General features: G+C 41.8%; 1 protein-coding gene across 1 annotated transcript in view; it reads left to right on the top strand.

Annotated features, from left to right (window-relative positions):
* LAMB4 (laminin subunit beta 4) overlaps positions 1-13,663 on the top strand; it is a gene marked incomplete at both ends in the record, with an annotated part of 43,125 nt that extends 29,462 nt beyond the window's left edge. Inside the window, 11 exons of the mRNA XM_080636412.1 lie at positions 256-352; positions 704-1,079; positions 1,454-1,614; positions 4,703-4,917; positions 5,788-5,991; positions 7,530-7,674; positions 9,485-9,680; positions 10,544-10,682; positions 10,914-11,090; positions 12,038-12,191; positions 13,524-13,663. Coding sequence (XP_080492538.1) covers positions 256-352; positions 704-1,079; positions 1,454-1,614; positions 4,703-4,917; positions 5,788-5,991; positions 7,530-7,674; positions 9,485-9,680; positions 10,544-10,682; positions 10,914-11,090; positions 12,038-12,191; positions 13,524-13,663 — 2,004 coding nt within the window. The remainder of the gene's footprint in view (positions 1-255; positions 353-703; positions 1,080-1,453; positions 1,615-4,702; positions 4,918-5,787; positions 5,992-7,529; positions 7,675-9,484; positions 9,681-10,543; positions 10,683-10,913; positions 11,091-12,037; positions 12,192-13,523) is intronic.
* Between the last annotated feature and the right edge of the window lie 1,812 nt (positions 13,664-15,475).

Genomic DNA, 15,475 nt, shown 5'->3' with positions numbered 1-15,475 from the left:
ACACAAAATCTTTCATCTTAGTAAAGTAAAGCCACTTCTCAAAGTCCATTTTGTTTTCACATACTTGAGGAGCAATATGGGAAAGGTGGGCCAATACTCTATAAACCATGGTGTTCAAAGACCATGTGCAAGCAGTGTCACTGTAGTCCCCATACATCTATATGGCATAACTCACAGGGAGAAAAAGAAACCCAGTAAATAATGTATATCCAGCCATATGACTCTGCAAGAAGCTATTTAATCCTGTCTTTACAGCTTACAGGCCAGTGTCCATGTAAGCTAGGTTACAGTGGAAGATGTTGTGATGAATGTGAGGAAAACTACTTTGGCAATCCCCAGGCACATTGCATTTGTAAGTATTACTGAATGGAGATAACCGGATTAGAAACTGCCTCAAAAGAAATGTTTGCCTTTTATATTCATAGGGAAGACAGAACATACATGTGAAAAGGGAGGCTTTTGTACATTTATGTGTATTAAATGGATAAGTGTTTATATTATTTATCTGTATTGTTCCTTGTATGGTTATGATGGGACCATGGAAGTTAGAAATGAAGAAGAGCCATTAACCAGGCAGTCCACTTTGCTCTAACTAGAACACTGGTTTGCTTTTATGTCTTGAAATGCACAGTTGTACCTTTTGCATGTGTTAATCCCACAGAGAAGGAGCGACTGGATGTAACTTGCTGTCCCTTTCTTACAGCATGCGAGTGTAACCTGGAGGGAACCAGCCATCCCAAGTGTGACAAAGCCACTGGCGTGTGTAACTGCCGTGCTGGTGTCACTGGCCGGTTCTGCAACCAGTGCGGCCGTGGCTTTGAGAAAGACTTCCCCTCTTGCCGCCAGTGTCATCTTTGTTTTGATCAGTGGGACACTGAAATTACTGCCCTCGCTCAGACTGTTCAGGGTTTAATGAGGTTTGCTGCAAACCTCGAAGATAAAGGGGGACAAATGCCCAGCTGTGACACGCGCTTCAAAGCCTTTGAAGATGCCATTTCTGAAACTGAAAGAATTTTAAAACATCCTGTTCTTTCACTGGAGGCCATCTCAAGCATCAAGGATTTCCAGGGCTATGTTCAGTAAGAGCTTAACTGCTCCTGAAAAAATTCCCTTGGCTGAGAAAGCAGTCTTCCTCCAGGCTCCACCAGCCATCCCTACACATCAAGTCTTACTTCACTTCTTATCAGCACACAGAAGCTGGACTTTTAATTCACTGTTTTCAATAGATCTATGAACAAAATAATCCTTATACATATTATCTGTCCTCCACAGGCAGATACTTAAATGCTGGAATTTTCCAGTTTCTCCTAAGGGTTTTCTAAATAAGCCATTACAAGAAAATGTTTCTGCTCATTTAGAAGTTTATCTCTTGTCCTCTAAAATATTGTGCATCTTGGTTCTAGTTTAAGAACAATCCAGCCTGACTTCTGCATAACTGCCATTTCTCTTTCAGACAGAAAGCTGCAGAAATGTATCCCCTTCATGGTAACCAGTATGAGTTTCCTGATCTTAATAAGAACATAGAAGACATTGGGGAAGAAGCTGACCTAGTGTATGAACTTCTACAACAGAAGATACATCTGCATCGAAGTTTTCATTACTTGAGCCTCAAAGGTAAGGCAGCCAGCAATTAATTGATATAAGGGGACATTTTCCATGAAATTTCAGAATGTTTTTCTCACCATCAAACCATATAACATTCCAAAGATCCCTAGATTTTAGCTTCTTATGTTACTGCAAAAATGTAAATACTAACATTTGCTACTGGCTTTCCAAACTTCCTTTTATCTTAAAATGCCATGATAGATGGCATCTAGCATTCAAATGTATATGCTAGGGTCACGTTGGTCAGAAGTCTCATGAATCCCAGTGTTCACATCAGGATTTAAAAGCGACTGAGTTTCACAGTATAGACTCACAGATCGCACACTAGGAACAGCAAAGGATTTTTTCCCCACTTCTGACTCCTCTTGCTCTTACCAATACTTAAAGAATGTTGAACAGCAATAGTTTGTTTAATCAAAGTAGAGTCATAGCACAAATTCTTAGTGTTCCCATGGGAAAATACATTGCTTTACGTGGTAAGGAACTAGCTCTCCATCATCAAAAAATGTGAAGTCAGAACTGAGTTCCTTGGCATTTTTGAAAGAATTACACCATCTGTGCTTGAGCTAAGTACAGTCTCCATCAGCTGCTAATAGCAGTAATGACAATGTCACAGACTGGTTTCTGAAGAAAGATGGGGATATATCAGTTGGGGATCTCAAACAGATGCCAGATCATCCACAGTGGCAGGAGACTGTCAGTAGCATACTCTCTAGAGAAATGGATGCTGAGATATGGACCTCCAGAAGATAAGGTGTGAACCACACAAGACACAAGCTACAGGCTTGTGTCTTCCATTCACAGATCTTCTGTGTTTTGTTCGAGCAAGAAAAAAATTGGCCTAGACAAGATTGAAAAGAAGGAAAAGTCAACAGAATACAAATCTGAGGGAAAGGAAGAGGGGAAAAGAGGGATTAATTAAAATTTAGTTTAGTCTCCCCTGCCCTGTTGTACTTAGCATTGCCCCCATGGCCAGCTCTTTGCACAGTCAGCACAGCTTTCCCAGGCTCCACTTCCCAAATCAACTGAGTCTTGTGCAGACTCTGAGAAAGGCAGGAAGGCAAAGAAACAATAAATCCCAGGGAGGTCAGTGGATACACAGCTGAAGCATCTGTGGTGCTCTTTGGTCATGTTCCAAACCCACTTCATCTTTTGGCCTCAGGAGATGGATAAACAGCCCTATAAAAAGCACATGGGAGTGTGGGGAGGGGAAGACCTTGGATTTAAGCTGAATTTCTGGTGAGGCCCATAAATATTCATTGGTCCTGCTACCAAGCATTTAACAGCACAGAAATAATATTTCCCTCAAGGAAACCAGCTTCTCTGATATCCAGGAGAAAGCCTGGCTCCCTCACCTTATCTCCGTTTCAGGACCAGCAGCACATCCTAAGCATGGCTCTTTCCTCTCTCTTTTCTGGTGAGGTAGAGCAGGATATGGCCACATACACCACCTGTGGCACATCTGGCACTTGCGCTCTAGACACATGTGGGTAACGGGCTTTTGCCTACTTCTCTTTGCAGAGAATCAGTACTCAGAGTCTTCCTTTTAGGCATACATTCAGCTGACTGACCTGGAAATGTCAATAGCTAATGATGAATTAAAATCACTGGGAAAAACAAGACACAAGTGTCCTTAAAAGAATGCTTGCAGTTTATGAAATCTCATGAAATTACGGCTTCCCAGCCTTGGCCCCTGGCTTTGAAGCCACGGTGGGATGGTAATGCACTGGGTACAACTTCCTAGGTTGTAAATCAAGCCTGTGCTATGAGGCGGTGTTTAATGCAAAAGAACTTGAGAACTCTACAGCTCCGTAACAATCCAAGTGTGAAAAATGCATTTGGGACACTTACTTAATGGAGAACTGAACTACTGTAAAATATTCACATAATGGAATTGTTGCACAGAAGATAGTCTCTGCCTTAGATATGGAGTTACAGCAGCCTCTTGCTGGGTATTCTGGATTAGAAGCTAACTTTAAACTGTACCTTGTTTCCAAGAGTCACAAGATAAAATAAATATCCCTAGTTCCATATAACTAAACATTCTTCAGCTTCAACTAAACAAGGCCAAGGACTTTAGAGTCTCATTCAAAGCGTGCAGGACTTGACGAGTGCCTTGTCATTGACTTCAACTAGTAACTGATTCAGTTACCAACACAAAGAAGGACGTTAATCAATGACCTCTAATGCTTTTTCACTGCCCGCCCATCAGTTCTGGCTAATTGCACATACTTCTGCCTGGGGATCTGGGAACAACTTTGGGTTCTCTGGAGATCTGTGAAGCCTCAACAGCAGTAACTTTAAATTATGAGTTTTGCAAAAGGTCTGAGTGCTTTCCTTAGGCCATTAATCTACAAAAATATGATATTCTCCAACCCTTCTGAGTCTGTTTAAGGGAAAGCTTACACTAAGCAAACAAGACTTGCTGGAAAGTATTTTTTGTCTGGCCTACAAGCTTATGATGGAAATGCTTTTTTTTTAATGCATCAACCTTGAAATGGGATTTTCCAGAGCCAAAGAAAACTCATAAATTCCTATTTCTAATATAAATTTTGGCCTCAGTTTAGTAGACCATTTAACTTTTGGGTGCTACGCTGAACAGGCCGGGCAAATGCTTTTCTGACTCATAATCAGAGAGTTGATCATTTCATAGGTTTTACAACTGGCAGAAACAGTTCACCTGCCTAAACTTCAAAACAGCATAAATGACAGGAACTTTATCAAATCAACAACAGCACCAATGGATGAATGCAGATTATGTTATTAATGCAGTAGCAGTTTATGTTATCAATGCGATCCCCTTTATACTTTTTTATCTTTGTATCTTTCATTCTCACACACTGTGGACCCTGAAGAATTGCATGGGATCCACTGTATTTGCATCTATTTTAGCAGGTTTTATGAGTATCAATAGCTATTCCTGTTTAGCAACTGTCTAGGCACTAAAAAGCTTGACTGAGGAAATGACAGCTTCTGTCCTTCCTTGCTGTCCCAAACCAAACACCAGTGGCAACAAACTTAACCATCAGTCACTCACCATTTGTCCAGAATTCAAGCAGATACATTCATTAAATGCAACCTATTTCTATTGCTACAGAGGCCATCAGCAACATTAAGAAACACTTTGAAGTATCGTTGCTGGCAGAACAGAAGACCAGTGAGACAGCCCCTATTGTAAGATACTCAGAGTATACCAGGAACCATGTGCTTACTGTGTTGGGCCGTCAGGCCTTGAAAGCAAGAGCTTTCAAGCAAGAGCTGGAACAACTCAAGATGATCAAGAGCCCTGATGTCCAAAACTTGAATGAAAAGGTAGGTGCTGTAAATTTTGATTGGAGACCAAACAAAACTCTCTTTTTTGATGCTGTTGGTAGGTTTTATTTTAAAAGGGTGCTTACATGCTTTTTAAATCTGGAAAATGACACTTCCCTGGCATGACATGCAGTCACGTCAGAAACAGCTGCACTTCTCAACTGCAGTTACTACCAACCTTCTGGAAGCCATTGCTCCCAAGGCAGACCCAGCACAAGGAACTGTTTAAGAGCTCTCTAGTCTCAAGAGTACATCAATGTAAATTCACAAAGATTAACCCCAGCCTCCTCCGTCAGTAACTTAAACTAAGCAGGGCAACTTTGCCTTGGAGCAGATGCCCTGGAGTACTCAAATATCCTTTGCATCACCATGGGACAGGAAGGGATATGTGTTCTGCGGGGCAGTAATGAGTACCTGATAGCACCTTCAGCCAGCCCTGACAGATCCGGAAGACATCATCTTTAGTTTCAAGATCTGTGTCAAACTATATAAAGGGCTAGACATAGTACTATGCTGTGTGAGAGGTGGTGTGCTTTAGAACAGGCCATTGATACATAGGCTGGATGTGGCCAAAGGAAGAGTTTCAATGCTTTTGCCATAAAGGAGCAAAGCAAGGGTCTTAGTGCAACACATGGAGCCCAACAAATGGCTCCAGCAAGCCATGGGCTGCCATTGTATCCTTCAAGTCAGGTGAGGGGGACCTCTAACTGGCAGTGGCACCATCTTTGCAGAGACCAGACCACTGTCTCTTTGGAAAAATCCTTTCCTATGTTCAGTGTTCATATGATGTCAAACATTTTCCTTCCCCCAGGAGCATATCTCAGGCCCTCAGAGGAGACCTGACATAAGCATCTTCCTTTCTTATTTCAGGTCTGTGGTGTGCCAGGAGACGAGCCCTGTGTCACAGCAGCCTGTGGGGGAGCTTTGTGCCTGGATAGTCATGGACTCAGGCAGTGTGGTGGCCCAAACTGCAGTGGGGCTCTTCCTCTCTCCACTGATGCCTTCAGGAAAGCTGAGGAGACTGCTGTGTTGCTAAATAACTTGACTACTCAGTTACGGGAACCTGAGAATCAGGTGCTGTATATCAAACCTACATTTGCTCAGTGAAATGGATGGAGGATGAGATCTGGGAGGTCACAAATCTACAAAAACTCACCCTGTCAGACCTATCATGGTTCAGTGCCGGTAGTATTAAGTGCCAGTCCCACCAAGAGGCTGTAGCTTTAGCTATGCCTTCCTCTTACTCAGAGCTTCCAAGATCTTATGGTTCATGGTGCCCTGCGTCTGTGGAATTTGGTGGCATCAGGCTAGTATTGTCTGTATTTTTATAGGGAAAGATTTAACTGGTACCATTTGTCAGTAGCCTCAGTGTGGCCCATGGTTATTGCAATGGGATTACTGCTGTGCATAGGGTTAAGCTCTATTTATACAGCTTCGTATTACTCTCATGTTTGCCATTAAATAATTTTTGCAAATAATTTCAAGACAAAGCTTTCCTGCCCCTGGTGATATTTAGAAGGGGATCAAGTAGTCAGCTCTACTGCACAGTAGTAGTGAAAAGTAACTCAAGCAAAGTGTGGCCGATGCAACATGTGCCAAGGAAACAAAATAGACAAATCCCAAAACACCAGTAAAACCAGTTTGTTCTTATCAACAATCAGAGCCGATGCCTGTAGAAGTTACAGGCACACACATTTCCCAACAGAAATGTCATTCTGCTGTGGTTTTGTCCTGTCCCTGCAAGGGTGCCTGGGCATCCATTTCCTCTTCTTAAAATGTACCCAATCTGCATCACAGCTAACCGGTTTGGAAACGAGCAGTCAAGGCATATGCCTGGGGCTCCAGCACACAAAGGGGCAGCAGCAAAAGGCATCTGCTGAGGCAGTGAGAGCACCAGGCTACCAGGAATTGTCCTTGGTGCTCACCAGCCTCAGGCAGCTCTGCGATAATATCAGTGAAGTATTTTGAGATGTTTTGGAATTAAAAACATCACCATTTTTCATGTTGCATGGGGAAACAGCAAGCCTCTTCCCTCCATAGACCGCAGAGAGGCAGTGCCTGTGCATTTCCTTAAGGCAAAGCATAGCTGCCAGCAAAGCAAAATAATGATGGAATTCAATGGTTAATTTAAAGTTGTCATTTAAGTTATCAAGAATACTAATTTAATGGTAAAATGTAACTTTTAAAGACAACCCTTAAACTCTACCTTCCTTATTTGTGTCCTTTTAAGTGTGTTTCTAACAGCAAGTCCAATGTGAAAAGGCAAATGGAATTGCACGCCTTTTCTGTGCTGAATCTGATCACTGACGTACTGCAGTACAACAACAGAAGATAACAGCACCTTCTTTTAGAAACAGAAGGAGCTGTGGTTTAGCAGAAAATAATGAAGAGAAAATAATGTTTGATCTAGGCTTTTCCTGAGACCAGATGAAGGCCATGCTGTAGCAACTTCTGGAGTCCTCCAAAGCGGACTCCTACTACTTTTCAAAGCCACATCAAGTGATTCCAGCTAAGGCCTAGATCAAAATAACCTTTGTGCCAGAGCTCAACATGCCAAGCAATGATAGATAACCTGCAGAAAATGGCTCTGCTATTTCTAATAACATTTCCAGGTTGAAAGCATTAGAAAAATGGCAGAAGACAGCAAGTTGAAAGGCTCACAATTTAATACGCAACTGGAGAGGACTAAGAATCAAATTGAAGTGGATGGAGAGATCACTAAGGAGTTCATCCGAAAAGTGAAAGACTTCTTGTTAGGTAAATATACAGAGTTCTTTCTGACTCATTTTTAATATATATTCCAATATAATATAGCATAATAGATGGCCAGAAAATTATCTAACTGCATATACAAAAAATTTCTTATCTACTTCCTGATCTATGCGATCTTCTTCAATCCCTTTTTTTCTAGTGCTTTTTTCTACCAGGTGACAGTACGCTGTTATCATTTCCCAATAGATCTGTTACATTCTGATTGTCTTTTATTAATGTGCTTCATCTGAAACATCAGGTAATTCCCTCAGCTCTTTGTTTGTTTGAATAAAGGACTACTTGAATAATTTCATACAGTATATCAAGACCAGGCATGTCCAATACATCCTCATATTGTTATTCCATCCCCTTCTTCCAGGCCCATAAATAGAGGCTCTCCATAGGGAGCGTGGGAATTAGGACACATACCACTCCATTATCTCTGTAAAGCTGTAGCTTGAGGAATCAAAGGATTCTGGTAGAACTTCACAGCTTTCATAAAAAATAACCAAAAACCATACATACACTAAAACTTTTTCCACCCTCAGTACTGTGGAAAACTGCTGTAAGAAACAGACCCTTAGATTTTTTACCAGATGCACATCAAAAGATTTCAAATGTGGTGGGATTCTCTTAATCTCTTAAAAGAATCATCTCATAAATTTCTAAGAATTCCATGTTGGCAATCCTTTGGCATTCATACCTCTGTCTCCATATGGGAGCAAGGGCAGAGGACACAGGACTTTGGTTAGGAATATTTGTTATTTTATTGAATTGGAAGAAAAACTCCATTTAAATCATGAGGATTCTCAGATTTTTATTTGACAGCGATTGAAAATTCTACTTTTGGCTCTTCTTTGTTTCTCAGCAGACATACAGCATTTACGAACAATTATAAAGCATTTTTTAAAATGAATTCTTGTTTTGTAAATTGAAGTTTAAGAACAGTAGCAGCTGGGACAAGTGCAGTGACATTAAATCTGCGGAGCTCTACATTGACATGAATGGTAACTTTAATATATTTCTACAGAAAATAGCTCTCAGGAATGCACTACTGATTGCACAGTAAATGCCTTTAATACTTGGTGAGTTACTTTGGAACATTAGCACAAACTTTTAATATGTTTCAACTGTTTAATCACTGAAGAAGGTCTTGTCTATAAAGGGAAATGAGCAAAAACCAGACGCGGTGATGAGATGTCACAAGGCATTGGCTACTCTAACTGCATGTGCCTGTGCCTCTTCGTAAAGAACTAGGAAGAGCTCTTTATAAGGGGAGTTGTCAAAATACATTTTTTCTACTGTAAATTCCATTCCTATCCAAGTCTGACCCAAGTTCCCTCTGTAGCTTAGCCCTTCTCATTAACCATGGAAGGAACCACTTTCTCAATATTGTGGTGACTCCAGGGAAGGGATTACACCCACTGGCCAGCTTGGAAAGCTCTATTCACACCCCAGTCTCTCCAGCTCCTCTTTGATCTGAGGGCCAAGGGAAAAATGGGCTCTGACACATCTAGCTGTGCTGTGCACTGATTTAAAACCTTCTACAGGTTCAGTTCTACATCAAAAATTTCATAACACAGTTCAAAGTGGGTTCAAATCCTCATTTTAGCCAGTTCTGACAACACTAACAGCAGTATCTGGAAGCATAATATTAAATTACAAAACGTTGGAGATAATTCTCTTCCCCCCTTGCTGTGCCTGTCAGCTTTATTCTCCCACATAACTAAAAGGGTAGGCAGCCATAATGATCATTTACATTCCACTGGGAGGAAAGAGCTGCTTCAGGATACCGTCAGCTCCATTTCTATTACAGATGAGAGTGTGCCTCCAGAAGACATTGAGAAGGTGGCAAATTACGTTCTGCAAATAAACCTTCCCCTGACTCCACAAGAGCTCACAGGCATGCTTGGCATTATGGACCACTGTGAGAAGTACAAGCTGGATGCACATAAGAGAAACAGAAAATCGGAGGAAGCTCGGGTGCTGCTGATGGAGGCACAAGAAGCTGAGTGAGTAGGGTATTCTCATACTGATGTGCCAACTCCAGCGGGGTGGCACTGTGCCTGTAGGACTGCTCCATACCCCAGGCAGCTTCCCAGTAACACTGGAGGGAAAGTTCAGATGACAGCAGATTTCAGCTTGCCATTTCCAGCAGGAACAAGCCACTGATCACTGGGCTGCGGGAGCCGACATGCTGCAAAGCAGCAGCTCCCGCCAGCTCCTGGCTCCTCTGCCTGCTGAGTCAAAGAGCCCAGAGCTGCTACTTACTTCCACATTGGACCTAGTGAAGCATTACATCTGGTTCACTAGGAGGTTTAAATATGAGTCAGAAAGAACTAAAAAGAATTGAGGAGGGAGAAAACATGTTTATCCATGAGTCTTCTTTACTAGCAAAGCAGTTCACCACCAGGCAGCCTGCAGCATCCAGCCTCACCTTTAATACAGCAGCTCACATGCTACCACACAAAGTCCCCTACCAAGTGTCCTGGGTTCAGCAGTAGCAGTCAGTTTTTCTCCTTCTTAGTAGCTGTTGCAGCACTGTGTTTTTGACTTTCAGCCTGGGAACAGAGCTGATAACACTGATGTTTAGACTGACGAGAAAAGTGGACAGTACTTTATCTCTATACTGACTCATGGATGGTGGCAAATGCCCTGTGGGGGTGGTTGCAGCAATGGAAGCAGGAAAAATGACTGCTACTGCTGAACCCAGGACACCAAGGTTTTGCTTTGCCAACTTAAGAACCACAATTATGATGGTTGTTGTTGGACTTGAGGGAACATTTCTGCACGCAAGCATGGGTGCATTTGAAACATGTTCTTGCTTTGCTCTCCACGCCACAATACTACACATGCTTCTATCCTTCCATTTCAGCAAAGCAGCTAAAGCTCTTCCACCTGTGGATGAAATTAATAATAAAGTTAAAAATGTTGTGAAGTCCCAAGGACACTCCAAAAATACCGTCATAAAGTTAAATGAAGAGATACAAGGCATCAGAACACAGATCTCACAGGTATCTTCTGTAAAATTTTTATTTACTACATACATTATAGGAAAAGATACTTAATCTCAAATTTTCCTTAATGTAAACTTAAATAAAATCAGAATGTGGCGCAAATCTGACACAGATTCCATAATGCTTAAAGGTCTCCTCTTCTTAATCAGTTGACATTAATCTCCCTCATTACCACACTCTCCAGGCTGGCTGGATGTTGCATAAGAAACCACAATTGCTCTGTTTTAGGCTGAGAACCAAGTGAATAAGACAAATGACAAACTAAACGACTTGTCAGCAAAACAGTCTGAGATGGAAGATGAAATTGCAACACTGCAGGCAAAAATGCTGATGAACAAGAATCAAGCTACAAAGGCAAGAGCAGGGGCAGAAGCAGCACACAAGCAAGCCCAGAACATTGATAATGTAAGCCTTTCTGTCATGTGGTAAGGGAAAAAAAGATTCCTTCCATGTTTAATAGTACTTTTGCTTCAGAAGTGCCATTGTGTTACTCCCCTCTCCTCAAAACTGTTACGTTTTCCTTATGCCATGCAGTGTAAAATGTCACAGGTAAGAGTAATTTATTTTTTTATTTTAAGGCTTCTAACATATAACAGTTCTGTTTGCTTGAATGAAAAGAAAACATACATAGTTCTCTGACTACTCTGTGACATTCTTCCTTCCACTGTGTATAAGACTTAGTCACCATGAGCACCAGTAAACACAACAGAACAAATCACAAAACCAGATATTAAAATATGCTAGTGATGTAAGCAGCCTGGCCATTCATCCCATGCCATTCTCCTTCAGAGGAAATTGCTCTGGGAGTTACTTGGAGTTTTTGGTAGGCTGAGTGCTCTTTAGTAGCTCCAATTTTTGAGAATGTGCTAAAATTGCAAGAAGAACCAGGTACCCACAGTGCAAGCCTGAAGCATGACCAAGCTTCCAGGTTAAAAGAAACTTAGTCAAAATCTAAACTGCAGTCTCGGCAGCACCTAAATCAGCAGGGAATGGATTATCCAGTAAATATTCCTACAGACAGTGTTGCTACAGATAATTTGCCTCCTGGCAAATTAAATTTACAGAAAAGCCCTATTAAAAGAAGTAAAAATAGCATAACCTTTAAAAAGTTTAAACCATATTTTTTTTACATCCTCCCTTCCCCTTTAGATTGCTCCACAGGCTACTTGTTTTAATTGATTTCTATGAGGTTTTGTAAAGCATTGTTCTATGCATACTCATTATGGATGTTTTATTTAAGAGAATGAGGGATTTAAAGTTTGGTTCAAAGAGGATATTCAAAGAAAGTATGCACCCTCCAGTACTCCAGATTGTGAGATGCTCTTAAACCAAGTAACATCATTTTGTTACAGGAGTTTGCTGACATTAAAAGAAAGTACAGCATTCTTCAAGAAAAGCTGAAAGCCCAAGGACCTCCAAAAGCAACACTAGAAAAAGTGAAGCAGCTGAAAGAAGAAGCAGAGAAACTGGCTGAGGAGACTGAGAAGAAAATTAAAAGAATAACAGGTGGTGTTATTGCTTCAATAGCGAGAGGTGAAAATTGTGACCGCCATGAATTCAGCTGAAGCCCTTGCCCACAGACACTGACAGACCAGGATCACCTGAAATAGGGTTTAAAACAGTTTAGTGAGAATCCCTGCTTGAAGGTACTCAATCGGTTTAAAAGTAGTTGAATTGATTTGGCTTATGTACTTCTTCTGACATAAATTGGTAGCTATACACACAGGGACTTGCAGTGATTTGATTCAGTCAGTTTAAAAACAGGACAACTGCAAAATCTGCTAAAACTTTGCTCCAGATTTAGCTAGAAGCCATGTTTTATGCACTTGCTTTGGGCATTTGGACCTTAAATCTTTCCTCTGCATTCTATTTTTTTCTTACCCAAGTGATGTCTTGTGTTGTGGAGCTGCAGGATAGCTGTTTTCCATCAGTCCATACTTCAGTTAATTCTCTGAGCAATAGCAGAACTAACCAGATACAAATACTGGCTTGTGGAGACTGAAGCTGACATGCCCTGGGGCTGCAGGGCTGTGGCTAACAGGGATCACGGGCAGTGGAGACTGTGGCTGCTGTGGCCATACTGGCACCAGTTCTCACGCAGCCTCCTGGGTGGGTTTAGAGGGTCACAAAAAACTAAGAGCACATCTCATTTAATTGCACACAGGGAACCTAATTCTGCTTGCAGTGAAGGTCTGGGCATTCCCACTGGGAATCATTTGGCTTAGGATCCTGCAAGGCTCAATGTCCAAAAATACTATGTAACATCAGCAAAACTGAAGCATTTGCTCCATCCCAGGAGCAAATTCTTCAGGATAGGATCTGAATAAATATTTTGAGCATATACCTTGACAAAAAGCATTAAGAGCATCCCAGTCACTCCGAAGGCCCAGATGATAAGTGTGTTGGACACAGGCAGTGCATAATGTGGTTTTGACCCACTATCAGTATGTTTATCAGGTGTAGCCTCACAGGGACCAGCAGAAAACATTCATGTAAATGAGGAAGACCTAACCTCATTATGCCCAAATTGTCCAGGCTTTACACGCATCAGTGGGCACACTGTTCCTCTAAGTGTTTTCCACTTAAACCAGCTCCTTTAAGAGCTCCATGTCCTGCCCTATCCTAGCTGACAGACAAAAGCACATGCTGAGAAATTAATTTAAGGCTGTCACATTTCTCTTGCTACACAGAAGCCAGACTTTTCCTTCCCGTTGCATATATAACATTCCCCATTTGAAATGGGCATATTGCCTTTTAAACTCCTGGGAAAAGAAATGCTGTTAATCCATGGATTTTACTTACACAACAAATATAAGGATCATTGCATGTCTCTTCCAGATTTGGAGAAGAAGCTTCAGGACCTGAATCAAACCAAACAAGACAAGGCAGAGCAATTGAGACAACTAGAGGAACAAGTGATAGCCATTAAAAATGAAATCACGGAGCAGGAAAGCAAGTATGCAACATGCAAAAGTTAGGGTCTGAACAGACCATCAGGTAAAATGCAACTGAAGTCTCTGTGCTTACCACCTCCTGAGCTTCCTGGCACAGAAGGCTGTCCTCCCTAAATAAATCTGAAGGTGCCTACAGTATTTTGGCAGTGAATAATGTAATTTTCTCTTGGGTATTTTTTGTCCAGCTGAGTTTATATGAAAATAGGAAATACCTTTTAATAAACCAGCTGATTAAGTAATCACAATATGGTCTTTAAGGGAGCTTTGTAATACACTCCCATGCACGGCCTAGAGCTTCTTGCTGTAGGGGGCTGGAAATGCAAAAGGAGGATTGCTCAGAGAGTAACTGCCTCAAAGACAGACTCCCAACACCCTGTGTGTTCTGCTGAACCCTCCCAATAACCTGTGGCTGTGCCACAGCCCTGCATGGGTCTGCACAGACCAGGATGTGGTGATGCAGATGAAGGGCTGTGGGCTTTGGTAGCCATCCCTGCTGACAGCTGTCAGTGTCCTCAGGGTACTGTCACTCCTCCCCATCCCCATCTCTTCACTGAGACAGAGCAGGGGGAGCACTAGGAATCCCTGACCATGTGGGGATCCCCCTGTGTTCACTGAAAATGCACACATACCTCCATGCATACTGGACCATCAGAGGTGGACAACAGGGAGACAATTCCCCAGTGCCCACTGGATGGCAGCGCACTGATGCTTAATGCTGAAAACTTCAAAATCATTCCTTTGTCAATGCCCCTCCTGCAATACCTATTTTTGTTATGCTTCTAAGGGGTTTCCCACATTGTTAGTTAGTGCAACTAACAGCTGTAAAATTACTCCATCTCTTTGGTTTAAGCAGTAAGTCTAAAGGCCCCACAAATGTTGAAAAGCAGTTTCTCCAGCTCTTCTCCCACATGCAGCATCTCTCAAGAGTTCACTCAGTAGTTTCTTACAGCCATAAAGAACACAGAAATTATCCTAAATTTTCATTTCTAATTCCTTTTTTCATATATATATATAAAGAAGGAGAATGGGGCTAAGCAATTGCTACAGAAGTGCTAGAGTTTTAAAAAGGCTGAAGGGAGCTATGCCTTGGTTCTAAAATCCCACCCTTGGTATACATACTCCTGCAGGATGCTGAATAGACTGACAATGTCTCTTTCTCAGTTAAAACCAGTTGTGTCACTCCTGGCTAGATTGTCCCACAGCAAGCATCCCAGGAGCAGCCCAGCACTGCTTCAGAGCTCGGGTGGAGCCCAGAGCACATCCTTAAAACGAGGAATGCTCTGCAGGAATACAGGGCTCTTATCATTTACCCATCCTCCTGCCAGTAGCACCCATAAAACAATCCTTATTGATCCAAGGGAGATAAATCATCCACAGTTATCACTCTGTGTTTAGAAGAGCTAAAGTAGCATTTGTATGCATTGGGGACTTGCATGGGAATTGCTGGCATGGATAAGATTTCAGAGATACTCCTCTAACTCAAACCAGCTGTGCTCCAGGGCAGTGTGCAACATGCATTACCTATCTAATAGCTTCTATTGTGAAAATGATGGAATCAAATTATAACTTCAATATAATCCAACAAAGACACCTGAATGCAGTATGCATATAATTTGCATTTTATTTTTCATCTGATTTTTAGCACTTTAAAAACTCACCTGTGAGGTGTGAGGCTTCTTTATAAGTCCCTAGGCTGTAATCAGATGAGTGTATTTAGATTGACTTTGCCATAATGAAATTGAGCATTTCTGTTTTACTCAGAGCACACAACTCACCAAGCTGTTCACAAATGGTCTCCAGGTAATGAAGATTTCAATGCACTGCACCTGAAACAGG

Source organism: Psittacula echo (genome assembly GCF_963264785.1).
Source record: "Psittacula echo genome assembly, chromosome: 1".
In the NCBI taxonomy this organism is placed as follows: domain Eukaryota; kingdom Metazoa; phylum Chordata; class Aves; order Psittaciformes; family Psittacidae; genus Psittacula; species Psittacula echo.
Note: the sequence above shows the minus strand (reverse complement) of the source record. Positions and strands in the feature narration are given on the sequence as shown.